This window comes from Chaetura pelagica, unplaced genomic scaffold (assembly GCF_000747805.2).
Source record: "Chaetura pelagica isolate M959 unplaced genomic scaffold, ChaPel_1.0 scaffold1, whole genome shotgun sequence".
Taxonomy (NCBI): Eukaryota; Metazoa; Chordata; class Aves; order Apodiformes; family Apodidae; genus Chaetura; species Chaetura pelagica.
In genome coordinates, this window is record NW_009951948.1 from 1,215,910 (window position 1) to 1,243,678 (window position 27,769).

A 27,769-nucleotide genomic window follows, 5' to 3' on the forward strand; every position below is an offset into this window, starting at 1 on the left:
GTGTCAGCACATGCCCTGGGCAAAGCTGGCCAGGGCTGACCTCAAATCTGGCACTGAGAGAAACTGCTGCACTCCAGAAAGAGACCTGTGATGCTTTTCCAGCTGTTCAGCTTTACCCTAATGCACTTGCTTAATTAAGATTAAAGCATTTCATAGTGACCTTTCCACACACACAGCTATCTGTTCAGGATGACACTTTTGATTCCCAGGGATGTTTATGACAACACTGCAGAAAAGAGATTGTACTAAACCAGTGTAAGGGCGGGGTCTGGTTTTATAATTGCTTTTTTTCCCTATCTTCTAAGTAGAGTATGAGAACTGTAAAGACTTACTACTCTGTAACTACTGGCTGCAAAGCAGTCTTCATTTTGCCAGTCATCTCTCCCTCTGGTATAGTCTGTTATCTTGTTTAAATCTCTACTTATTCCTTGTTTGACTCCCCCCCATCTGTGATTCTGAATGAACTCAGTTTAATTTTCAGTGACACTTTCTTGTCTCAAATGTAGGTGACAGCACAGAAGCTTCACATAGCTCATATACCCTCACTCCCCTAATATGGGAATGTTATGTACATTCTTCTACATTTATGTAATCCATTATTAAAAGAAAAATGACTTTGTTGTCTTCAAAACTACTGCTGGCAGTAGATGCCACAGCATGTAGCTAGCAAAACATCAGTGAAGCACCCACCTGCCTGAGATACATAGCTTTTAATTTCCTTTGTTGATTCCAGACCTTGCTTTTCTGCTGTCTCAGTGTCACTACCAGAAACAATGACATCAGTGTTTTAAATGCAGCCAGCAGCCGATAGGGCTGCTCCTCCCCACCCACCACTGAGCCTCAAAAGCACAGCACCACAAGGAAGATCTGTCAGTTGGTTAGAGACACACAACATGAAATAACGCTGTAAATTGAACAGCTTCTGGAGAAGCTCACGATCACAATTATCTGTCAGCACAACACACACATTTTACTTAGTGCTGAACATACAAAGCAAGACACTTAAGCAGAGATGAAGCGGCCAGGCAATGATCTGTTACCTTTTCCTTTGTGTAAAGGTAGACAGAACTAGACACATACAGAGCACATACCTATTTTTTTTTATACCAACACACTACACTTGTCAAGTCAACTCCACACTGCTGCAGCCTTCTACAGCTCATGAATAGCTCAAGTGATGCTCGGATCAGTTTGCAACTTTATGGGCAGTTTCTAAAATGAAGTGAAAGCGTAAGAACTTAGCTGGTGTAAATCAGCATGACTCCCATCAGCTTTCAGGATGTTCTGCCAGCTGATACCCACCTAAGTTCTCTCCCCTGCTTAACAGGGTAACTTGCAAAGAGAGGTGTTGGGTTCTTTCCATGCTAAGGGCTATTGCAGAGTTACATCCTCATCTGCAAACATAGCACTATTATGTAGATTACTACCTTTTTATGCAGGTGCAGTGGATACCATGGAAACCAAAGATGATGCTAGCATGTATAACTGATGTGCATATCTTAAAAGTCAACTTCCTTACCTTCTTACTATTCCAGTATACTTTATTATTGCTCATTTACTTTTTTTGCATTTCACTTAGGTTAGCCATAGCCAATCTAAACAAAACATTAATTTTATTAGTGTGCACAAAGTTCTTCAGGATGTCATCTATAAAAAAATGCTGATGTGTCCAGACTGGGGATAGTGCAGAAGATTTATTCATTTGAAAACAAAGCTTTTCTATTAAAATGAAAGAGGTAAATATATTAAAAAACTGTTGAGCTTCCCTTGAGAACATGTTCCAAACCTAAATGAACCAGTGTTGTTTTGGATTATATCCCCAAAAATTTTACTTACTATATGTTCTGCAAAAAATAAGGGCCTATGGGCTGTCAAAGGTGGTCTAGGAGTAGCTTAAGTGTGCAGGTAACACTTCGTAAATGCTAACACTGAACAGATGAAAAGAAGTGAAACTGTATTTATTAAACTAAAGGACAATCTTCTCCAGGAACCTCAAGGTGTATTAAAAATCAGTGATACTCGACAACAGGGTATTGGGTCCTTTGCAGTTTGTAACTAAGATTCATGGTGGGATTTAAAATGTGAGATGACAGTTCAGCCTTCTTTAAAAAATTAAAAAAGTTGAAAAACTTTAAAAATTTGAGGTGTGATTTGTTAAAAAAAAACCCCAAAATAGAAAAAAAACTTCAGGTGCTGGAAGATACAAGCCATGGAGGCATGAAAACCTCTGCCAGATAGCTTTTATAGGAATGGTGCTCTGAAAAACAGAGCAGCAGCTTCCTCCTGCAGACCAGAAAATGGTCTGGAAAAGTTTAGCTTGTATTTATAGTGAAATCCTCTTAGCTTGACTGGGTTTGGGACACTATCCTAAATGACTACACAAACAGTCATGGCTTATGAATTCTACAATAAATTAAAAATACCCCTCACTTTCTTGCAGAAACCTTATTTCTGCAAGGTGCCCAATTGAGAGTCAAAAAGAGCAAGCTTATCCACAGACAGGGATGTAATGAAAAATGGCAAAACATATTTAATATGAAAATGCTATTGGCATTTTGAATATTCCAGGCCCTTTGCAGGGGATGAATAAAAGTAGTCTCTCTGATGCCAAAACCACCAGTATCGACACCAAGGCTGTCAGGAGGCTGTTCTGACACTGGTATTTGTTCATTAAACAGTCAACAGCCACCAGATACTAACAAATTTCAATCTAGTCAGGATATTAACGGTTAACCTCAGTGGGTAAAGTGAATATTTATTCCCTCCTGTAAGGCAGAACTTCTTGCTCTTTCTCATCTGTACCTTATCTGAAAGTTAGGCATCTAGGCTCCCTCTAGGGCCAGAGCAAACATCAGATTCATGGAGAACAACTTATCATTTTCTTCAATGCTAACTGCAAGAGCAGCAAAAATCACTCCAGCTAGAGGCCCAACTTTTAGATGGCTGAAGTGCAGTGTGACAAACCTTAACCTCAGTGTTTAACCTGACTCCAAGGCACCCCCAAACCACACCAGATCCTTTCTGTGAAAAGTGAGCCAAGTCACAAAGTCCAGCTCACGCTCAGGTTTTTGTTCTCATGCTTGCACGTACCTGGTTAGGTGCTTCTGGTGGCATGGGGGATGGCGATTTGGACTGGAAAGCATCCTGGGACATGAATCCAGAATCATGGGAGGACACACTGGACAGCCTCATGGGTGCCTGCTGAGGCAGATTGGAGCTGCGATAGCGATAGTGTGAACTAGGTGAGTGCGAGTGCGAGCCACTGGACCGGGAATCACTACTGTTAACGCTGTTCAGACTGCTGTGAGAGACAAAAGGAACACAGAAAGGAAAGGGGAGAGGAAAAGACACAAGGGCGGGGTGGGGAGAGACCCATACACAGTACAATTAACATTCCACATGTCTCTAGCAACAGGCAGAATAAACCGGAAAAGAAATATTGCTGACAAATTAAATATATATATATATGCACAGATATATATCTGTGAAGAACCATAAGCAGCTGCAGTATCCCTTGCAGCCAGAGAGAAAATGGCATTTTACCTTGAATTTCACTCAAATGATCAAATTCAGTAACCACTCACAGTTGAAGGTCACATTAGGAATGAAGGAATCACTACAGGCCCTCTCTAACATTTGCACAGCACTTGCACAAAGAATGCCTGCTGACAGCTCTTCCCTATTTCTGACTTACACCTTGGTGCTCTTGCACCATGGCCTAAATTTTCAACAGGATCTCTAGCAGGGGGTCCAAAGGCATCACAGTTCATCTGTAATTCTATGAAAAGTCTGCCTTGAGGCACACTGGTGCCCTCAGTCCACAGAGCAACATGTCAGACTGCTGAAAGCATCACCAAAAAAGCCCACGCTTCAGAAGCATCTGGGACAAGTTTTGCTGACATGAAGGCTTTCTATCAGCAAAAGAGCAAGTGATGGCATAGTGAGTGAAGTCAAGGCTGTGGGTTTGTAGCTTTAGTTAGAAAGAAAGAATCAGAGAAATAGAACCCCAAATTAGTATCTGTGCAAAAAAAAAAAATTAAAAAAAAATTTAAAAAATGATTCTTCAAACAAAGGGATTGATTTTTAATCTCCAGTATCCACAAATGACAGCAAAAAAAATGCCAGCCACAATGTGGGAGCCCCTGCTGAGGTGGCTGAGCAGGACTAGCAGGATGCATCAATCTGAAGGCAGCTCCCTACCTTTGTTGGCAGGAGCCCACTGACTAACTGAAGGGATGGCTCTGAAGGATACATGGGCGAGGACTGCACCCTCTGTTCACAAATGCCACTTACACAGAAGATGTACAAGTGGCCTGGTGCAGGGGAAGAGGAACTCTTATTTTAGTCATATGCAACAGTCTGAGGCCATACACACTTTACCACACAAGAAGATGAGGTAGATTAGGAAGAGAAGACGGATTTTGTAATTTTTCTTGCCATTTTCTTTTACAGCTTCAGGATATTGCATCTTTAAGCCTGTGCTCATTGCTGTAAATATGCATGTTTTCACATATATATAAAAGTATGGCAGGTTTTTTATATATATCTGCATGCAGAGACAAGTAGGTACATAGGAGAAGTCATGTTCACTTGCTCTGACATGCTATGGGTAACTTTGCTCATACACAGGGGTCCTGCAGTACATTGTTCATAAAGCCAACTAAAAGGTAATCATTCGAGAGCAGCTAGAAAGGTGTTGAGCAGAATGCACAGTAGGGTATCTTCCTTTTCAGTAAAAGGAAAGAGTAAATGTAGACACCAGGGTATGGGGGCAACATGCTAATAAACTGTTTTACAAGAGAAAACAGTTTTTACAGAGAAAGCATAGACAGAATCCAGTGTTTCAACATATTTCAGGACAGCATTAAACAGTCAAAAAAACTTGTATCAAAAAAGCATTTCCATCTACCAGACTGATAGGGCAATTGTCAAGGATGTTTTTCCTTTTCAAACAGTTTAACTTACTGATTAGTAACAGCTACTTAGAATAATCTAAAAAGTCATCACATGAAAAACAGAAAAGGAAATTATGAATGAACAATCTCAGAGCTTAGATCGGTACAGTCTGCTCACTGATTTGAAATGGATTCAAGAGAACTGAATCAAAAGCATCTTCAAGTTGTCTTGAGTTCTAAAGTTGTTCAGTCATGCCCATCCTGTTTAATATTCCCAATCACACACTTTAACAGATAAAGACCATGAGGGATTGATTTCATTAAGATTTGTTACTTAATATTTAAGTATGCACATAAATCCACACCACAGTCTGAACTTGCCTCCCTTTGCCCCTAAATGGGTTAATATTAAATATTACCAGTCTACTTACCTGCAAACACTAGATTTTCTGGACATGGTAGTACTGGGAGAGGATGGAGGAGTCTGATAAGACCAGCTGTAATCAGAACCTTTCAAATCTAAAATTACCTGATGAAAGATAATCAATAGCATCAAAGACGGGGAAATTTTTTCCCCCAAATAACAGAAAGTTTGTCATACAACATTGATCACCACTACAAACTTTCAATGCCAATTGACCCAGTCTCAGTTCTCTTCCAGAATTACACTGAGTATGTTACACAGGAGTCAGCTTCATCCTTGGCTTTCCAGGAACTACCATACTTCAACACTAGGGAGGCTATCACAGAAGGTAAGTTTAGATTCAAATAGAAAAGTCTTAAAAAAGTAAACTGGAGATGTACTTTATCCAGGCTGCAACCTGTTTTGGTTTTGTTTGATTTTTTCTTAAAATAATATTACAGCCTTAGAGTTTCAAAACTGTCACATTTTTAAAAATTAATCAAAGATCCAGTACTCAACCACAGAATAGCTTCCCTGCTTTACACTTCTAGGTCAAGGATAAAGTGATTAAGGTATGACAAGAAAACTGAGTTCATATAGCAGGGCTGGAGAAAAGGGTTGTACCTGGAGTCAGTTAGTGATACATATTTTCCTGTGCATTTTAAAGACAGCAAGGAAAAATGTTCAGATGTTAGGCTCCATCAAGCTATCTATTCACAGCAATCTGGTGACTACATAGAGACAGGGATGCTCAAATGAAGGGTGAGGAGATGACATTCATTCTTCATGTACCCTCATCAGCAGAAATTGAGCATGTTCATGTACTTTAAAGTGCTACTGCTACCACTTCACACTGGTCTCACCAAATACTTCAGGAGCACTCAGCTGGTACTTCAAAATCTTTTTTTTTTTTAATTGCTTATGTTAAAAATTACCTTCCTGCATTGAAGCACCTGCAAAACATAATGTTAAGCCACTAGATGTGAGTAGTGACTATTTTTTTGAAAAGGAAAACTGGTACAAGCTACAGATAAAAATGTTTTCCAAGTATCAAGAGCTAACCTGTTCACTTGAAGATGGTAATTTGTGTGGATCCATGGTGAGACTTTTCAGGTCATCTGATATGGTTTGTAAATGGGTTATTTCCCCTAGCATTGATATTTCTTCTTCCTGAAAAGACAAAAGAGCAAGGCTAATCACAGCCTTGGTTTTAAAAATCAGACCCATAACACAATTCATGACCTTCTTCTTTTTGCTGATGACTGTGGGAATGCTCAGCACAGCTGCTTTTTCTTTGTCCATCAAGCAATTGCTACTTATGAAAGTGTTTGAAATATTAATTTAGAGTTTTCTAACTATTTTAAGATTGCTTGAGGTTCTGAGGCCCAGAAATACTTTCTCTTATCAATGACATAGGTCTCAGCTTGCTTTCTGTGACATTTTCAGAAAAGGAGTGTCATTTTTGCTGCGTTTGGGAAGATTTAACTCTTCTGTGTATACGCACTAGTGTGCACTAAGGATTTTAACCTTGAAGCTGAACAGGTGTTAAAACTCTTATTTTTTAGTGGTTCTTGTAAACTTTGAGCCAAAGGCACTATAACAGGTACAGAGCAATAAAACATCTATGATTCACTGTGGCTCAAGCTACATCAACAGCTAACTTAGATTATTCCTGCACTGCAAATTACTGCAGTAATCCCTTAGCTACCACGGTCATTTCATCCAGGTCCTCAGGGTCTGTAATTCACCTCCTCCTGCCCAGCCATCACCTTCCTACTTCTCTAATCATGGCTTTCTGTTGAGACTGATGCTCTTTGTAAAAAAGCATGTGGAACATTTTTCCCAGTACGCTGGAGACCCTTCAGAAATACATCATGCTTGCACAAAACCACAAATGATTCATGGCTGAGCTTCAGACAACCTGAGATTATGAAAATATACTTAAACCTTTTCAATGAACTGGAAAAGCTGTCACGTAGGAGGAAAAGAGCTGCCAGAAAACTGCACGGAAGCAGCCTGCAATCTGTCAGATAATGTCATTATATACACAGGGGATGCATTGAAACATTTATCAGTCCTAGCACTGGAATAGGAGTAAGGAAGATTTATATTAAAATGTGGTGTTAAGAAAATAAAGCATTGAAAAAAACTGCATTAGCAATGTCTCAGGTTGGTGTGCATAGGGAACTCAAGCCCACTTGAGTCTTCGTGTCCATTGTTTTCCTATTAGTCATCCTGGAAGCAATTTAGTGTCTTCAGTTGCTCAGTTATCCCAAATGCCTGTAAGCCAGAGCCCAACTCTCACCACTTCCCAGGCAGAGAGGCAGGCTGAATTTTGCCTGAATTTCTATAGCTCTAGAGATTCATTCCTAAGACATTAAAAGCTACTCTTTTGAGAGGCTTTTGGCTGCTCATCCAATCTGTGAATTGTATTGACTTAAAGCAGAGAGCTCTTACTATCACGGGCCGCAGCATCGAGATGAAAGTACAGAACCGACCGCGCTCCTCGATCAGAGCCTTTCTGACCGCCTGCTTCTCCGTTTCTTCCAGCAGCAGGTACTTATCATTGACATCTTGTAAAGCACTATCCAGCTGGGGCTGAATGTCACCCCGTCCTGTAAGTAGGAAACAATCAAGAGTACATTTTGTCAGAACTGTGGGTCTCCAGAGAGGATGACCTTATTTTCAGGACTGCTGTCAGACTGGGCTTTCTCAATTCAAGTCACCACCAGTGTTTTTCCTGAATTCAGGTCAGTAAGGTATTCTTTCCCAATTAAATCAAGCATTTCATAGCTTTTTTTTATTTCCTTCTGCATAGAATAGAAATCCTTCTCAATTAGAAAAGTTTCAAGAAGCCAAAGACAGCATTTCACATAAGGACTTTCTCAAAGTCCCAGCTGTAGAAACCTTTCACATCACCCTTGCTGAAAATCAACATCTTACTAACTGCGAGAGTTTTAATCACTAACCCAAATTATATTCCTCTTCCTTCCTTCTGTGTGCAAGGTCCTAACAACAACTTTGTGGAGCCACTAAATGAGCGAATTAATCTCCTGTATGAGATGGTCTTACGGACATGTTAGTGATTATTGGACCAATGGATTCAAGTATTCTACACAAGCAAATGCTAAAATAGTTTTCTTAATTCCAAAGTCCAAACCAAAACCTATCAACATCTTAAATACACATTAATGTCCAGTATTTGCTATGGGGGAAAAAAAAAAAAATCTAAAGCTCTGCAATCAAAAAGCTTCACTGTGTTAATTATAGTCAATTCATATGACAGTTAAGTACCTTATTCTGCATCAAATGCTTACTCTGCATCATGCCAAAAATGTACTCCTCTAGGAACAAAGAGCTGCTGTTTAGCCATAGTATTACTAAGCCAACAATGTTGCAGTTGCAAAATGTTTTCATGCAGATTACACGTGTAAATATTTTAAAGAACCTCAGTTGTGTAAATTTGTCTCAAACCTCCCAGAAACACCATCACATGCAAATTAAGTATGCAGGTGTAGAGCCACAACAGTATTTCTAAATACCAGGAAAAAAAAACATTGAAAAATGGTGGGTGAGTTACAAGCAGCTACCTAAAATAATTTTTTATGGACAATAACCTTTGTGCATGGAGGACTGAAAGCTACAAGCAGAGAGGAGGAAAAAAGTCTCTTGATGTATGTAGCAGACAATGCAGATGACTCAAGGCCAGAGTTCCAAAGGAAAACCTTTGCTTTGTATTTGTTCAACATTCAAGAGCAAGGTAAAGTCCTCAGCTCCTCTGCACTGACACACAGAGCCCCAGAAAAGAGAGCAGGGATGGAAGCAGAGAGAATTCTGCTTGCTCAGATATATCCAAATCTCCTCTGTACAGGGTTAGAAATAGTCCAGACAAAACTGCACAGACACCCACCAGCATTAACTCAGCAATGTGTCCTGGAAGAATCATGTGCAGGGCAACACCGGCACAGCCACCACTAAGGCCACCTGGGTACCAAACTGCCAGCAGGAACACCCAGGCAGCCTGATGCAATGTGTTTGTAAAACTGTTTTGGAAGTAACTTTAAAAATAAAGTGACTCTGAAGTTGCAGTCACCTGCTTCCTCATTCAAAAGTAGCACCTGCCAGAAAGTTGTTCTAGAAAATAACTCAATGAAGGTCTCATGTCCTTCTCGTCCTTCATCTGTCATCTTTAGGAGACAAACTGGGTCCTTCTGCTTGAAGACTGTTCTGTACATTTCAGGTACTTCCCCGTACTCTTCTTTGTTATCAGATGCAGTGATCAAACATTTTATACTACCCTGGAGTTCTTCTTTCAAAGCCCCTATGAAACTGAGATTTGCACTATTGCTCAGACCCCTTAAACTGAGAGCTGCCTGGAAATTACAACAGGTGAAATCATCTTCTGTTGCTTAAAACTAGACAATGGCTCATTACCATGAATGCATCAAATGCAAAATGTATTAGTTGTGAACTAAATCACACACTCATTAGTTCAGCTCTGGAGAACTGCTGTAAATGTTCAGCTGCTCCACCACATGAATATGCACTTAATACAGTAAATCCTCGTGAATCCTACACAGGTGAATGCACTCACTTAGAAAACAATTGGACTCTATTCATAAAGAGGGTTCAATTACAGTGAATTTTGGTAATTTATGTGGATGTGCATGTCTTGGACCAGAACAACTAAGCACCCAAAACATGGAGTAAAAATAAACCTCATTTACACCTGTGAAACTTGCTCAATTCAACAGTTATCAGGATACTGTTCAAGCTGTGTATTTTAATCCTTTGGCAAAAGCTTGTGTTAAATGGAATCACTGTCCAACATCCTCTGCACCTCTACAAAGTCTCTGGACTATTCCTTGAAGTAAGTCAGCACATTAACAGCCATACCATCTCCTCACTGCCACTTTTATGGACCCATTTTTACACTATGGCTCTTGGACACCTGCACAGCCAGTGAAAACACACGAGCTGCCTGAGGTATAATTCAGAGCAGGAAACAAGCTCAAGTGAATCATTTAGATGTTTACCTGTCATTAGTACAGCTCACTCTTCATGTCTCCTTGCGACTCATATGTTAGGAGCAGGAAAGCTTTATTAACATCCTTTGAAAACTCCATAATGCAGACATCAATCTAGCAAATCTTTTGAAATCAGGAATAACTGTTCCCACTCTCCGAATTATCAGCTGCCTCCCACAACCCTCAGACAGCTTGGGAATTTGAGGGATGAGATCTCTGCCCAGTTTAACCAGTTTACTTTACTAAGCAGAGCAGAGCACAGGCCCCTGACACCACTCCTACACCCAGAGGATACGGAGGGCCAACTGCCAAGCACCTCTGCTCCTCAACCACTTTGGGTCTCCACTATTTGGAATCCACTCTTAATCTCAGAAAGTAACATCAACCAGTGGAGAGCAATGCAGTTCCTCTCCCCTTTGAATTATGAAGGCAAGGTCACTTGTCTATGGCATCCCTGACAACTGACTGCACTATTTTTGCTTGTTGACGTGAGGCACACTTTCATAAGGAACACTAGCAAACAATTCTGCTCTTCAGCCCATATTCTCTGGACTTCAGGTTACCCTTTTGGAAACATTTCCAAACCAACACAACTACTGTAATGACAGAAAATAGTTCCAGAACAGTCTCATCATGGAGCAGCTGTAAAAAGCACACCTGGAAGGACACTCCTACTGCAGCTGCAGACAGGTTTGAATGACCCACCAAAGCAATCAGCATTAGAAATGGTCAAAAGCATCAAAGGTAGTGACAGGTCTCTGGTCTGGGCCCAGCCAGACACATGATGTAGGGACAGCTATGCAGAGCATGTCCAGTTGCACTCAGCAGAATCAACAGACTCAGCAGAGTCAACAGTCTGAAAACTGAGGAGCAATTCAAATCCAGACTTTCTCGAAGTGGAACTTAGGTGTTGCAGGGAGGAGGAGAAACACAAGATGAGAAGTTGTGGACTGACTTATCCAACAGCACCATGTTCCATCAGCCTGGGGACTCGAATGTTGACACAGGCAAGTAGCAGCTAATGAACTGCAGAGAGCTGAACTGCTTTACATAAACATTAACATGAATCCACTGCTACTCCAAGGACAGTCTTAGTATGTTACCTACAGAGCAGGTGCTCCACATCATTACCATGACATGCAAAAGCTTTAAAGGACCAACATGCATTAAAATTTCAGGTTTATAGCATTCTGTGTGAATACTGGCTGAAAGCCTCATGCAGCTTCTTAAATAACCATTGTTCAAAAAGCATTTTAGTAAAGGAAAATTATTAGGGAGAAGGAAAAAGAAGATATAATAATTTTCAAATCAGTTTCATGCCTATATTTTTTAAGACAACTTAAACTAGCAAAGCTGCCATCAACAGCAAAGGAAAATAATTATTTGAAAATGCTCTCAGGGCAAGTTTGACTAAAGTCAATGGCGTTTTCGATAAAGTAATGCAACAAATACTGGTGAAATTATTTTTTTCCACATTCTCTCTTAAAGAGTGCTCCCTTGCACTTTTTTAGGTGTCTGCACAGAACTTAAATATTCAATATTAGACACTTCACAGAGTGGCAGAATTCACAGTGTATGAAACAATGCTGAGAACACCTCTACTAGTACAAACCAAAGCAGGCTCCAAGTCATTCATTCCCAAATCACCCCTTTACAAGAGTGTCATCTGCTTGATCTGCCAGAATGTATAACCCCTCTAAGTCCTGCACAGTAAAGCCAACCAATAAACTAATATCCATCTAAGCTGAGAATGGAAGAATTCTGCCACTATAATGGAAAGGTGGAAAACCTCGTTGCTGGGATTAACTTCAGACCCCTGCAGCAACCAAATCCGAGTCTTTCTGGTGGTTACTGGAGATCTGAATCTGCTGCTAATGTTCAAAAGTGCTAAACTGCCCCTTAAAAATAAAGTTCTGGGTTACCAAAGGAAACTTTCTGGTTGAATTACAAAGCAGGAAAAACACAAAGTGTGGTTTCAAAAAAGGGGACAAGCAGCAGGCACCACAGTGCCCAGCTCCAGGAGCCCAGCTAAGGTGCCTTGGTTGAGGGTCTCCTGATCTAATCAATCCAGGCTTCTCCAAAAGGCAACACCTACATCATTACACCTAAAAGTGGAGGTATGACCCCAACTCTTAAATTCAGAACCACCACCACATTTCATTCACAATATCTCAAGGCAGCTATTTTAAATTCGCAATAAAACTAAAAGGAACTCCAATTTAAACAGATTTTAGATATGATCAGGCAGCAGGAGACAATTGTGATGCTGATTTCCACCTCTTCCCCAGCATGAAGTTAAATATAGTGATTTCTCATCCATTGGTTAAGAGAGGTGCATGCGATTTTCGGAGAAAAGGGGGACTTGGATCACAGGTTTACAAGGAACAACACTAAGGACTTGAAGCTCTAGACTTTAAAAGTCATATTACAAGAAGATATTCAATTATTTGAACATCACCTCAATGACATGACTATTCCATTTAACTTCTCTCCCAACTGTGACATGATTTATCAGTTCATGTTAATCCCTTTCTAAAATAAACCAGAGGTTTATCTACAATACAGATTTTCTTCTTTTACAGTGGTCCAATTAGATGCCAAAAGAAAATAAATTAGAAGATAGTTTGTTCATTAAGATTAGGTGATATTTTAGTATAATCAGAAATTAAAGTCTAGGCAGTTAGTGGAGACCAGACACCATAAAGAGGCCACAGCAAGGGCTACAATAAACCAGCCACCAGGGTTACAGCATGGCACAGACTTACCCAGAGCCTCAGCTGTCAGGCAGGTGCGCATGGTGAGAAATTGCAGGACACAAAATTGACACAGAAAGGAAAATAAAAAAAGTCAAACTGGTATACCAACATTCCTGGGGTTTAGACATCATCATCAGTGCCAAGACAAGAGAGTGAGCAGTTTGGACTAGCCTATTTTGAGTTCTTCGTTGCTGATAAAGACAAATGCATTAGCTTTGCTTCCTGATGAGCTGTTGCAAATTAAACTCCTGGTTATTTACCATACAGTTTTGTTTTAAGACTTAAACCAGTTTAGGAACTTTGTTTAGCTTGCAGGTTCCTAGGTAAGAACATGTTAACCTGTGCTTGATAGAAAGTGCACAACACAGACAGCCACCAAACTCTAGTCAAGCTGATGAAGTGGCACAAAGCTCATCCCTTGCAGGGAAGAGGGAACTCAAAACTTGCAAAACTCCAGGCGGGTGCTGTGTTAGTAACCACAGCACTTTTTGATGTTCTCTACTGCAATTACATTAATAGATTGTTAATTAAATGAAAAACTAATTGCTGATGCAATGTGGAAGAACATCAAAAAGATTAAACATGATACATCTTTTAATTAAAAAACTTTATATATAAAGTTTTGCAATAAACCTGACTTGCTGTAAAAAAGAGGGAAACTATCAAGAGGCATTCAGAACTCAAGAAATGAAAAGAAATCAAAGAAATATCCCCAGTCACTGACCTTGCAACAAGTCATCACTAAATTTTTATGAAGTGGAGCTTACATTATAAGATTTCAAGGGTAAAAAAATAAAAGTAAAATAAAGGAAAAGAAACCAACACAAACCAAAACACAAAATAAATCCCACAGACTCCACATCTACACAGGATTTTTTCCCTGCAACAGACAGGGATAATTTGCCTGTTAGCTTCCCTTCTTCTGAGCTGTATCATATTCACTCCACAGTGAGTCCTGGTTCTCACTTCAGTCATCATGCTACACTTGATCAATTTAGAGGAATAAAGACCTCCTGGTGGAGAAATGGTCTGGGCCAGGGATCCTGTCTCCCCAGCCTGCCCCTCCAGACAGGACAAGCACCAAGTACAGAAAGAGTGCAAAGTACTTGAATAAGAAGGTCAGCATTTGCTTTGAAACTAACTATACAGTTATAATTATGTTGAAGAACTTGATGTTTTTCAGTGAAGAGTCACAGTGTTTGAGCAATCATCCTTGAGAGGAGTGTAACAACATTACAGTTTCAAAGGCCAAAGTGTAACAGAAAACCAGCTGCATCTATAACACAAATAAGTAATCTTTGCTAATGAGGAGGAGTAGAAGAAACAATTTTGGAAGTATTACAGTAAATGAACAATAATGTTTTACTCTCTCAATTTCATTCAAAGTAACAATGCTGTCCAAACCTGCTGCATTCTCAAAAGCTGAGGTGCTGAGTTCAGACACTCAGTATTGATGGGACACAAAATACTGCACTGAAATGTTCAGGGCACTCTGCAGAAACTTCTACAAATGGCTTAGAGATAAAGCTGAATTTTCACACATTTTTAACACATGTTAAATTACTGGTAGTGTTACATATAACTCCTTTTCATAAATCTTCTTGGATTTAAACATTTTCTTCAAAGTTCATACACAGTGTCACACAAAGAACCTGAAAATGAAACCTTCCAGTCACGTTACAGGCAGAAAGGAAACCTGTCTAGCTGATAATTAATAGCCAAGCTGAAATATAGAAAATAAGGCCAACACGCACCCCAGATTTTAGATATACATTCAGTTATATTTTAAGTTGGTCACTTGTTTTGCGTTTGTTTGTTGTTTTTGTTTTAAACTAAGAACCATGCATCTTATTAACTTCCCAAATGGTTACATGAAGAGCCACAGCTGCTGTCCCTCCTCTGAATTCAATATAGCATCAACAGCTTCTAGCAGCTATGGATCCACTTAGGAGGCTTTGACTCAACAGAAACCTAAACATGGCATTTATTTTAAATATATGCATAATTATTCTGCTGACTCAGGCTAGCTGGGCTGACTTCTGATGCCCAATGTTTGTCTGAAAACAAAGAGCAATTTAGATGTATGAAGCTCCATGCAGGACGTAGCTTTATCTGTTCAGACAAGACCTTAGTTTCTATGCCGGTCAATTGTCCTGCTGGTCTGCTCCTCTTGGGAACACAGGTGTTAGGAAAAGGATGTACCTTTAAGATCACAATGACACCTTCAGGGACTGCATGGATCTGGGAGGTGCACCAGGATCTTATTCAGACTACATGTATTTAGATTTCATATGGATTTTTATTTTTTTTATAGTTAAAGACAACAAAACCAATGAAAATTATTCCTGTAAGGTCTTTTGAAATGCAAGACCTTCATTTACACACAGACCTGTCATTTTACCAGATACATCCTAGCAAACTTCCAAATGAACCCTAACAACTTTTTTTGTTTGGAAAGTTTGGTGTTTTTCCCATCACTTCATTGCAATTAACACACCTACTCTGCAAACATAATTTCTAATAAATTATTTCAAATGCCCAGCCTGAACTTTCAACTTGGCCACATGGAACTAGGACAAACAGACCATGCACAAGCCAGAGGACAGGCAAACACCCCAAAGTATTCAGCCCCTTAGTGCTAAGGTGGGGTGCCTGACCTGCAGAGCTCCTGCCAGGACAAGCCACGCAGCCCATGGCCCTTTCTCCCAAACTTCCTTGGGATGCAGGCAAGGACCAAGTGCTATCCATGCTGCAGCTGTTGGCTACGAGAGGGAGCCTCTGCAGCCCAACGTAGCAGGGAGAGAAGACACCATTGCCATGATGTGAATGAGAAAAGTAGAGGGTTAGATATGAGTTCCTAGATCTGAAGCTGCCCAAAGCAAGAGAAAACCACTTTCCCATCCAGTCACAACAGAAAAAGCTTGAAGGATATTTTTAGTAGCATGCACAGTATTTAAGCAAATCCAGAATTCAGCAAAAATCTCACTTGCCCACAGATGATCATAAGGTTAGTTCAAAAATATTCTTACAAGAGCTAGGAAGGGAATGAATTGCTTGTTTTAGAGTTCCCATAGGTGAGTCAGTAACTTTACAGAAAAATCAAAGGGACAGGTCCTGCTTGAGGAAGAACAGAACAAAAAAAGTAAGTCTGAGCAACAGGAAAACAAGAGTTAAGACACAGTAAGACATTCATGCACTCAGTCACGTGCCTGCCAGGAGAGTTTCACCCAGAAGTTTCCCTTCCTGTAGTTCAGACCTCATTTGTGACCTAACACAGAATCACTTGTGCAGTTCCATCATTTTATAGGTAAACCCTCTCTTGATCTTTTTAATCCCTCAGTAACAGCAAGAGCAACATACTTCACACCATGTAGCACATGAAACAGATCCATCAAGGTGGGTACATGCAAAAATGTTTTCATAACAACGTTTCACATTCCAGTCAGACCAATGCTTTGCTCCTTTCAGGTAGGGATCAAAAAGGCAAAGAGGGGAGGTGGAAAAAAAATCTTGTTGGTTTTTTTTCTTCTGTATTTAAGCACTGCAGATAACTTGTAAGAAGACAGGGTGAACTTCCTCCCAACTCCCACCCACTCATGCTGGGAACCCACAGAAACAGCAATTTTGGGCATTCATTCTCACATCTGTATGAGCCACAGCACCTCACTGCACCTCTCCTCCCCAGGGGCTGTGAGAGTAGGTCTCAGCTTCTCAAACGTACTGCAGCTCCTTCTTTCCCCTGCACTGGCTGCCTGTGAGCCTTCATTGCTTGCACCTTTCCCGTATGTGTTCCTCTGTGACCAGCTTTAACCCCACCTCAGTCCCACTGGCTTTGTGCTCTGGACCCAAACACCACGTCTATGATAACATTTCTGAGGGACACAGCACAAAAATACAGCAGAAGACTGCAAAAGCATGTCACAACAGTAAAATTAATCAAGGGAATGACATTACCACAAAAAGAAAAATCTTCAATCATAGCATGGCTGCTATAAAAATCAGAACAAAATGAGGCCTGTTCCACTCCCTGCTCAAAGATGTTTAATCCTGAGGGAGGATGAGACACCAGTGTGCTGACCCTCATCACTAGATGTGGCACACGTTTGGGTAGGGAGACAGGAACCCAGAAAATTCAAGGAGAAAGTCCACTTGGTTTAACCACTGCTGACAGAAACCTACAGTGGCATCTACAGTATGAGAGCAGGTTTTTTTCAGAAGGCTTTAAGTGCTTCTCCCTCCTCTTCCCACCACACAGAAAATGCTGTCTCTTCCTCCAAGACTGCAGATTGATTTATTCAATACCCAGAAGCAATAAAATATCTGGAATATTGTGTCCAGTTCTGGGCCCCTCAGTCCAAGAAGGACAGGGAACTCCTTGAAAGAGTCCAGCACAGAGCTACAGAGATGATTAAGGGAGTGGAACATCTCCCTGATGAGGAAAGGCTGAGGGAGCTGGGTCTCTTGAGCTTGGAGGAGACTGAGGTGCGACCTCATCAATGCTTATAAATATGTTAAGGGTGAGTGTCTGGAAGACAGAGCCAGGCTTTTTTCAGTGATGTCCAGTGATAGGACAAGGGGGAATGGGTGCAAATTGGAACAGAGGAGGTTCCATGTAAACATCAGAAAAAGCTTCTTTACTATGAGAGTGACAGAGCCCTGGAACAGGCTGCCCAGAGAGGTTGTGGAGTCTCCTTCTCTGGAGACATTCAAAACCCACCTGGACACATTCCTGTGTGATGTGGTCTGGGTGACCCTGCTCTGGCAGGGGGGTTGGACTAGATGATCTTTCAAGGTCCCTTCCAACCCCTAACATTCTGTGATTCTGTGAAAAGGGAGATGGAGCCAGATAGCTGCTAATTCACAGAAACAGGTTAAAAAAATGGTTCCTTCTTCCCAGGTCACAGATGTGCTTTTCTCAGCTCTTACCTATGTCGCATTGAGGGGTTGTGTGTATCACGTGGGCACAGGAAGTGATGAGACCAGAAAATGGGGGAAGAAAGGAAAAGAAACAGAGGGAACAGCACAGAATCTCCAAAGCTGTCAATCTGAAGTCAGACAAAATTCATCACACAAAATAAGAAACATGTTTACACATCACCCAAAAATAAAATCCTATCACAAAAACTCCTGTCCTCCTAAATTTGACCATTGTGTTTTAGAACAGTAAACTTTTATATGGATAGAGACACAGAGCCTACGAGCTTCCTCCTGCTACCTTCTATCTCTCCCTCCCTCACCCCTCATCTAAAGTCAGCTAAAATTAAAGAGCAGTTTTCCAGTCATGTGGCTTTTTGCCAGCATTATTATTGACTCACCTATTAGGAAGGACAGCTAGAAACAGCTCACCTACTCTGGATAACACACAATGTATAAAGTTTGAGAAACTTGCTGCCCCAGTGCTTATTTTGCTTGTCCCTGGGCTCTGAGTTTTTGGGCAGGAGGGGAAGCACAAGTTGCAACATGCAGGCCGAGAGCTGCTCAAAGCACACTTCCTACCCAGCTGGGAAGAGCCCAGTGCAGAATAGGGAACCATAAAGTCTGCTTCTGTACAAGTTCCTTATCATTTTCCCAGAGCCTGGTGGGGTTAGCACTTGGCCAAGTAAAACCCTCAGTGCTGGCAAGGCTGCAGCTATCAGCGATGCACGTTTCCATTAACATGATGATGAAACTCCTGTGACAAGATGATGGTGGGAGAGCAACAGAAGCATGAGATTCAGCTGCTGAAAAAGACAGATTGCCTTTGTGGAGAACTCCCTTTCTCTTCTTACTCATCTTTAGTTTTCTATGGTTGCCAGGTGCCCTCCCCCTGACAACAACCCATGCCACCTTCTCACACTCTGAGGAATAATGTAAGGTTTAGGAGATTACAGGCTGTTAAAAAAAAAAAAAAAAAGAAGAAAGGTGATGGAAAGGGAGAACAGTGAGAAATGTTAATAGTTACAGCACATTTGCATAATGGATTTTTTGTATTATTCCAAAAGATTCTAGAAAACTTTACAGGTATCTGCACAAGTCATGTTACAATGTCAACCTTTCTAACAGGAATAAGTTAGGAGAAAGAGCTCTATTTTATACATGATTGACTTTGTACAAACAGTTTTAAGGCTTTTGTGTAAGAACATTAGACAGCAGGTTCAGAATATGATTTAAATGACACATGGTAATTTACCCTGGTGTTCAAGTACATACCAGGAATACATTAGAGGGGACAAGATTCTTACAATAGAAAGTACTATCGCTGTTCAATCTTTGTCAATGAGCATTGCAGAAAAGGCTTTTAACAGTACAAGTATGGAGCAAGTTACCTTTCTTTGCTTTCTTCTGTAGCTTCAGTGTGTCAGATGATTTCTTTTTTATCTCTTGGCGGGCTTTTTTGTATTCTGAAGAAACACACAGGCTCTATTATTACCACACTCAGTGTTAAAATGAAAGTTTTACACAGAAAAGGCTGTTAAAAAACATTAGGCTATGAATTTTAAGAGGACAGCTACTATTAATCAAAGGAGCTTGAAACTCACATTTTGTATTGCCTATATGTTTGGCTTAATATAACATTTTAGAGTGTGAGCACATTCATATACCAAAATCTTTCCCAAATAAACAAAGCCTTTACAGAAATAACAACTAAGAACACAGTACAAAATTAGAATGCTTTTCATTTCAGAGACTCATCCCCTCTCAGGAATGGAAAACAGAGATTACAGGTTTCTCAAAACATCTGTGTTCAAAAACAAAGTATCCAGAAATGGCAAGGCAAAGAAAACCCTGTGATCCCTCTCCATCATGAGAGTCAGGCAGCCAGAGAGGGTGGTAAAACTTTGCCCAAGGAAGGGTCACATTGCTAGCTCTTTCTGATGAAGTGGAGCACAATGCAGTTGTCCTCATTTTCAGATGAGCTGCAAATCCTTGGAGAATTAAAATCCCAAACCAAAATATTCCACCTCTAGTCCAGGCACACTAAAGGTACCAGATATGAAAATTGGTACTTTAAAAAAAAATAATATATATATATAAAGGCACGTATGCATGTATGTACATATACATGTGCACATACACTTTAACAAAGGAGATCAATGTTATTATTCTTCTATAGATGGAAAAACAGAAGCAGGCTGGTGGCAGGCACAGGAACTATATCAGGGCCAACTGTACACCCAAGGCCCAAGTCTACCCACTAAACCCTAAATCTCACTGCCACTGAGGTCACTGCCAGGGTCACCTTCAGGAACCCAGGTGATTCCTCCCTCCTGCTCACTACCTGTTTAACACTCTCCACAGCACACAGTGGGAATTGTTAAGAGCTGCTGATTTAGCTTCTTCTATTTAACCACAGTAATACTGGGGCAAGAAGCAAATCCTCTTTGGGAGGCCAAGCATGCTCCTTCCCATCAGTTCTCACCCCTCCCCCCCCAAATAAATTATGGTGATGCTGCTTCTTTCAGACATAGCAAAAGTCTTTACTTTTCAAGGGCCAGTAGTGAACTGCAACCTGCTTTCAGCCCCCATGCTAGAGGGCCATCATCCCCAGTACAAGTTTAGCAAATCCAACATGCTCTTGATGTACAAGATTTTGCTGCCTCCTGCTCATTCCCCCAGGAAAACCTCTGGAGCTGGATCAGCACTGGGGCTCTGAGCATCCTACGTCCAACCACACAGCCTTCCCATTCCCCAGGTGCACATTTCTGTATCGCATCAGATATAAAATAACAATGATGAATGTTTTCCAGGGCTGTGCATTCTCTGGAGGATGTTATGTCTGAAACATAACATGGTCTTACAGTTACCTTTTAACTTCACCCCGGGGCTTTGCAGGGATAGCTGCTGCATCCCCACTCCTCAGCACTACTGGAGATCATACAGTGAGAATGGGCTAACAGAGTTAAAACTAGTCACTGCTTACCCATCTAGAAAAACAACCCATCCCTTGGGGTCCTGCAAACTAAACCTTCAAAATGTATAAGCAATGGGTTAAAAATTTGCTAGCAGCACAATTTTTAGAAGAGAAAAGTTACTATACATATTTAAGCACGTCATTCAGTTCCCCAGTACAAACATGAAAAGAGGAAGAAAAGCTGATATTACAATCTTACTCCTATTAAAGAATTCTTCCTCTGTAACTACCTTTTGCATGGTCTTTATCCAGTTGATTGGCCACTTTCTTCCACTCTTCCATCTGTTCTTGAAGTGGGTTTATCAGACAGTCAATTAAAGCACTAATTTTGTTGAAAAAACACAAAGAGCAATCAAATCCTGCAGATGCCCCTATTCTTATGTAGAGAGCCAAGGTCAATATTGGAGTATTTTTACTTTTTGCAGCGACAGCTACCAGTGTCACAATGTAAATACCAGAACATGAAAATGCTTAAGACGGAGAAAGCAAAAGAAAGGCCTGGATCCAAACAAAGTCCACACCACAAGATAACCAGAATCACTGTGCAGAAGTTCAGGACAGTAAGGGACAGAGTGTGAACCAGAGGAGTGACCAGAAACAGAGCCAATGTAAACAGCTAGATCCTACAAAGAGCAGTTTAAATGGATACTCAGAGACCAGAAAGGTTCATGCAGTCATTAAGATGACAAACTTAAATACCACATGTATATAAGCATGAGGACAGAGCAGTTGTACAAGCAAACAACATCCTGCCCACCCCTGTTCCTCACCTCTCACCAGTGGAGTCTATGATACAGCACTAGTAATGCTCCACTAACTGATAAGATTGGGATTGAATCACTTAAGCAGCTAACTCTGGGCTAACTAGAGACTAGTGTTGTCTCCACAGAGCCAATTTCATAAATATCTTTATTTTTAAAGGGAAAAAATAATCTTAGATCATCGGGCAAATCAGAGTAGTATACTTTTGATTCACCTCAGGTCCAGTAAAACTTTTAGGTCTGGTTAAAAAAGGTAGATGTACAAATTACTACAGAAGTAGGCTGTTCATGTCTAGCCCAACTTGCCCATGAGTTGATCCTCTCCCATTAACTCTACAGTCTAACTGCAAAAAGGGATGAGAGAATTTGCTTTTTCCATACTTGATTGCTGAAAAGTTTCTTTATTGGATGCAAGCTATTTGGGCTCTGCAATAAGCTGAGGAAGAAGCAAAACACTCATTCCTGCTTTAAAATTTTGTGACAAACCTTAAAGTCCAGAAACAAAGACAGGTCAGTCACGTCAGTGGCTGCCTGCTCAGCAGGGAGCAACAGGAACCAACAGTGGGAATTTGCAGCATTTAGAGGGATTTGAGGTAACAAGAGTCCCCAGAACATGTAGTGAAACCTTGCATGTTCATAACACTTAGCGTGCTGTGGAGCAGAAAACAACAGCTGTTCTCAGAGACATGGTCAGAGATCACCTGAAAAGCCAGTGTTGATGAAGAGCTTTAGGTGCTTCCCTAGCAGCAAATGAAAGACAAACCTCAAGCTCCGGGCCAGGTACAGAACCACTCACCTTGAGAACTGACGGAGTTTGGACTCTATACTTCTGTGCCTCATACACATCCTGGTGAGAGCAGACCCAATCTCTCTGGTACCACCTGAAAAACAAAACATGAGGAAGGTGATGAGATTCCTGTCTGTGGTGTAGACATGTCAACCAGAAGCAGGTGACAAGTTTTCTAGAGCAACTGTAAAACAGATTCATAGTAACTGTAGAACCAACTAGGCTAGTAACCAGGCAGACCTCAGGGATATCTATGACCTTGGGAAGAAATTAATTCTTGTACATTCAGAAATCAGAATGGAACAGTTAAACATGACTAGAACACAGTTCTTCTCAGCATCCTGATGTGCCATGAGGCCTAACTCCATGGCAGAAGAGTTAAAAGGGCTTGAGATGTCAAAAAAGAAGAAGCAAAGCAGGCAAACAAGTAGGCATCCACAGACAGATTATTTCCTAATTCCTATCTACTTTGCTAACATCTAGATTCTTTAGACTCAAGGCCTTAAAAGGCTTTTGCTCCTCCAGAACATGTAACCGATGCTCCACATTGTCCCGTACATCACTAACACTGTGACCAGGGTACCACCCGTACCTGCCAGCTCGGAGCACATGCACATATTTTCATCACATTGCCAGGAGGTGGCACTATTTGCTCTTTACCCTCACGCAGCTCAGCTTCTGACAACTGCAGAACAGCAAGAATAATTTGCACATGTTCCTCCCCCAAGGTTTTTCCCTTTTCAAAGCGCACATTCCGCCATTTCCCGCTTTAATCGGCACGACCCACTTTGATCAGCCTCTTAGATGCCAATATAATTGTGTTTTGGTTAGTGTTCATTCTGATATTTGCTTAGTTCTTACTTGCAAGCCAAACCTACTATTGTCAGGGTACAAACGAGAACCTTTGTGAAACGCTTTTCCAAACTGCAGGATTCTCTGGAAAAGCAAAGATATCAGCATCTATTTAAAAGTCTCATCTGATTATTAAAATAACTTCAGACTTGTGATACACAGTAGAAAATCTTCCTTAGGCTTTAAGGCTTTGGTATTGGGCAAGTGAAAAACATTTTTCCTAGTAAAGAAACTTTAACATTTTAAAATTTTTCTGTATATATATTTTTTAAGCATAGAAACAAGTCACCATCTTCCTGCGTTCCTGCAGAATTAAATCCTGTGCCCACGAAATGGCTCTGGAACAAAGGCACTAAATAACTGGAATGAATTGTGGCTATTTGGTATTTTCCATTGTTCAAAAAGATAAACAGAAAGTCCTTTGTCACTTGCCCAATTACTCAAGTTTTCATAAGGAGTTTTTGAAATAATAATATTTGGTAACACTGAAGAGCTGCAGCCTTGCTGCATATGGGCAGCTGGGAAAGGCATATGGACTCCAGCCTGGACCTGGACCCATCACTCTGGAGATGCTGCACTTGCACAAGCTATGATCAACTCTGGTGACTTGGAAAGCAATATAGAAGATGGGGAAAAGTGTAATGGGGAGAAAGCAACCAGAGGAAGAGGGCAATGTCCACAATGAAAAAAAAAAAAAGTGGATTTCAGTCCCAAAACACTGGCATTTTTCTTTGGAGCCACTGCCAAATAATAGTAACTCAGAGCCTAACGTGGCACAACGCCAATGGCAGAGATGGAGAAATGAACCAAAAACTTCACAGCCATAGGCAGAGCAATTCCCAATGGGGTTTAAGCAAAAGGGAGGTTATTCAGCTTGAAAAATCATCGAAATACAGGAACACTAGGACTGTCAGTGGTGAAGTGACATTGCTTTGCTAAGCCTATTACATGAAAAAAGGGAGTTGTTTCAGAACAATAAATAGGAAATAAGACACTATCTGTTTTGCAGACTAGGAAACGGGTCAGTTACTATTAAGTTGCAAGGTAACAGCATTTTAACTAAAACTCCAATAACCGAAGTATAAAGATATCCCCTCAACACATAGTACAGATGGATGGGCAAGGTCAAGAAAACAGCTATACAAAGTTAGGTCTATACATTGGTAGTTGTGTTTGTTTGAAAAGAAAAACACAACAAAATAAATAAAGCCTGGAATAAAAAGGTTATTCTGCAGAAAAACAAACAAATAAACAAACAAACCCAACTGGTTGGGGATGAGAAACCTTACTGGTTTTTCCCACCTTTTAAAACTATGTTATTCATAACTGTTTACAAGAGCATGGGAGTATGAGGTGTTCATTTTATGCTGTGAATAAAGACTGTTCTAGCAAATCAAAGAGGAAAAAAAAAAAAAAAAGGTTTTGAGAAGTTTTTTGTGGCCCTTCTGGAAACAAGGTGTTGCATAAAATGGGTTTAGGAGCCTGTATGGGAAGGGGAATGAGAGGTATGGGTGGAAAGTTTGGGGGGCTGAGCCAGCACCTCAGCTTGGTCAGCACGGACCTGAGGAGAGCTGCAGGGAGCAGGCCAGGGCTGATGAAGCTCTATTTTAATATCCAGTGCTGAGGTGTGCAGGGAGGCAGCACTGGTGAGGGTCTGTGAGGCAATCTGAACTCCAGAAACAGTGGCACTTGCCAACCATTTGCTGAGGAAGGTGCTGCTCAGCCCTCCCTAAAGAGCATAAATCCTTCCCAAACAGCACCTAAAATTATAAACTCAACCTGCCTAAAAATGGAGCACTGGGGAAGACAATTGCTCCAAAGCGGCACAAGGTTCCTGTTCCTCTGCAAATAACTTGCTACAATCAAAAATATACTTACAATTACAAAACATTACAATAAACTGAATTCAGAATAAACAAGGTTTAACTGCCTTGGAAATGAGATTTCCACAGTACTGCAAAACACCAACACAGCACAGCAGGCACACATCCCCTACACAGCCTCTCCAGCTGCCCTCCCTGCTCCACTTGCTGTAGGACCATTTAAAGAGTTCCCCACAGCCTCCTGCTGCCATGTTTCCAAGACTGATGGATGCAGAAAGGAGCAAGCTTCATTTTTATTCTTCAAAGCCCTCTCATTTGCAGCCAGCTGCCATCTCTCCATGCACCCAGCAGCTCACGGCCACGTGCTGCACCGAGGGGATAGGAAGCTGGGGGCACTGGGATGTGGCTTTGTGCCACCAGCTTCTGCCCCAGGAAAGGGGAACTCATCTCCACTCAGTGCATGTTACTACAATAAGGTCACTTGCATTTCCAATTCCTGTTTAAAAGCTAATATTACTGGTGTCTAATTAAATGTGGGAGTGAGAACCTAAGAGACAAGGGGCTTTTTAATTAGCAGAGGCAAGAACCGTGTCCTAGCATCCCTACATATCCACCCAGGTGAGACAGCCCAGGGAGGTATGGATACACCTCCTGCAGAGCTTCTGAATGCCAAAACAGCAGCAGCAGCATTTTGGAAAGGATCACCTCCATGGATATGCCAAGACAATTTGTGTTTTGGGGATGCCTCAGCAATCTCTTGTTAAAAATCAGCCATTAGACTGAAGGAAGGACAGTACCAGCCCACCCCTCCCACCCCTGAATCCCACCACTTGTCTTCAATGTATTTGTATGTACTTCAACTGCAATGGCGTTAAACAGAGCTTTACCTCCCTGTTCCCAACTATATTATCTGTGAAGAATCAAAATACTTCCTGAGAAGGCAAAAGAAATTAAATGCAGGCCTCTCACCACCCCCTGATTTATTGAGTTGGAGCACCATGGCCATTACTTATGCAATCAGCTGTCCTTCCAGGAACACATGTGCTGCAAAGGGTCTATCTCTACTGCCAGCAGTCTCCTGTGAAGGCCAGTTCTGACCAGCAGGACTGCACTGATGCTGCTGTTACCAAAGAGCTGGGATCAGCTGGGTACACAAACTGGCAGAAAGGAACCATTTTGTACCACTGTAGTGGTGTGTGAAAATATCCCAACATAACCAGGGACAGTAGTTTGGATTTGCTTCTTTTACCCAATCTCAGAAGCCTTAGTGAGCAAAAGTGGCATGTGCTTTGTATAAAATATGGTGATATTACAGTACTAGTTTATTCAAAGAAGCAGGTGGCCAAAGTGCATACTCTGCAAACAGAGATGGACCTTACAAGCAAGATGAACATGTGTGAGAGCCCTGATACTGGCTATGCAGGTCTCAAAAGCTGGTAAGCAGTTTATGGCACAGTCATATAAAACCTGCTTTGGCCTCAAAATTAATTTCTAATTTATCTTTTCAAAAAGACCAGCTCAATAGGTGACCAACTGTTCAATTACTTAAGGACAGATCTGCCAGGCAGGCAGATCAAGTGGAGATAACTCCTTTTTCAGTGCTATCAACACACAAACTTAGTGGCAAAAAGAGCATCTGGAATAGAAGTACATCAGGAGTCTGCCAAAAGCACTACCCATCTCCCCTTGACTTGCAAGCAGGTCCCTGGCAAAATGTCATGACATTCTTCAGTAGCTGTAATTTCATGAAGAGAAATACTCAGGCCACATTAGCAAACTTTTCATCAAACTAAGACTGGGTGGCTGACCTGGGCACCATTCACAGCTCTGCAGCTATGCAAGTTAAACAACAGTGCCTTGGGCTCTCAGTTTATAAAATGAGGCTGTGAATTATCTGCTTCTCTGACATACTGTCATAATTCATCCATTAAGGCAAACAATGCTTGGGAACAGTGTAAAGTAATACTTTGAAACCGGAGACGAGAGCTGTGTTCATCAGAATTCCCACTCAGAGAAAGTGGCTTAACAAAATGCTCCTGTCAAATTTGACTAGCAAGTAGGTGATAACATCAGCCTTATTTCTGATAAGTAAAAGGCAACTCTGCAAGGCAAAATGTGCTTTCACTCTCACCTTCCCTGCTTCTCTCTATTCCTGCCTAAGCCTGTAAAAGACCAAAAACCTTTTTCATAATAAGATAATCAAACGACCACAACGCTGCAATGAGGCTACTATAAACAAGCAAATTATTTTCTTTTGATGCTTGCTTGTCATTCAACATTGCAGAGACATGACAGAGACTGTAGGAAAGAGACTCAATTGTTTTACTGGAGTCATTATGTTTGTAAATAAAGGAAATTATTATTTGATGAAATGTGCAGCTGTACAACTGCATGGCCTCCGTACACTCCAAACAACCCACTTCTTATCTTCCTCCTCTCACTTCACTGTTGAGCAACCCCAGAAGGTTCAGAAGATGACTGTCTTTCAGGAAGTGCCTTTAAGGCTCCAACTTATTAACGAGCTCATCTTTATCTTCAAGGGCAGAGTCCAAATGTGCCAGCTACTTCACTCTT

At 41.1% G+C, this 27,769-nt stretch overlaps 1 protein-coding gene across 1 annotated transcript in view; it reads right to left on the reverse strand.

Annotated features, from left to right (window-relative positions):
* MTSS1 (metastasis suppressor 1) overlaps window positions 1–27,769 on the reverse strand; it is a 108,027-nt gene that overhangs the window by 10,558 nt on the left and 69,700 nt on the right. Inside the window, exons 3-9 of the mRNA XM_009997577.1 lie at window positions 22,530–22,614; window positions 21,203–21,294; window positions 19,387–19,461; window positions 7,756–7,913; window positions 6,361–6,468; window positions 5,327–5,424; window positions 3,091–3,301 (exon numbers count right to left, since the gene is read on the reverse strand). Of these exons, the coding sequence (XP_009995879.1) occupies window positions 3,091–3,301; window positions 5,327–5,424; window positions 6,361–6,468; window positions 7,756–7,913; window positions 19,387–19,461; window positions 21,203–21,294; window positions 22,530–22,614 (827 nt within the window). The remainder of the gene's footprint in view (window positions 1–3,090; window positions 3,302–5,326; window positions 5,425–6,360; window positions 6,469–7,755; window positions 7,914–19,386; window positions 19,462–21,202; window positions 21,295–22,529; window positions 22,615–27,769) is intronic.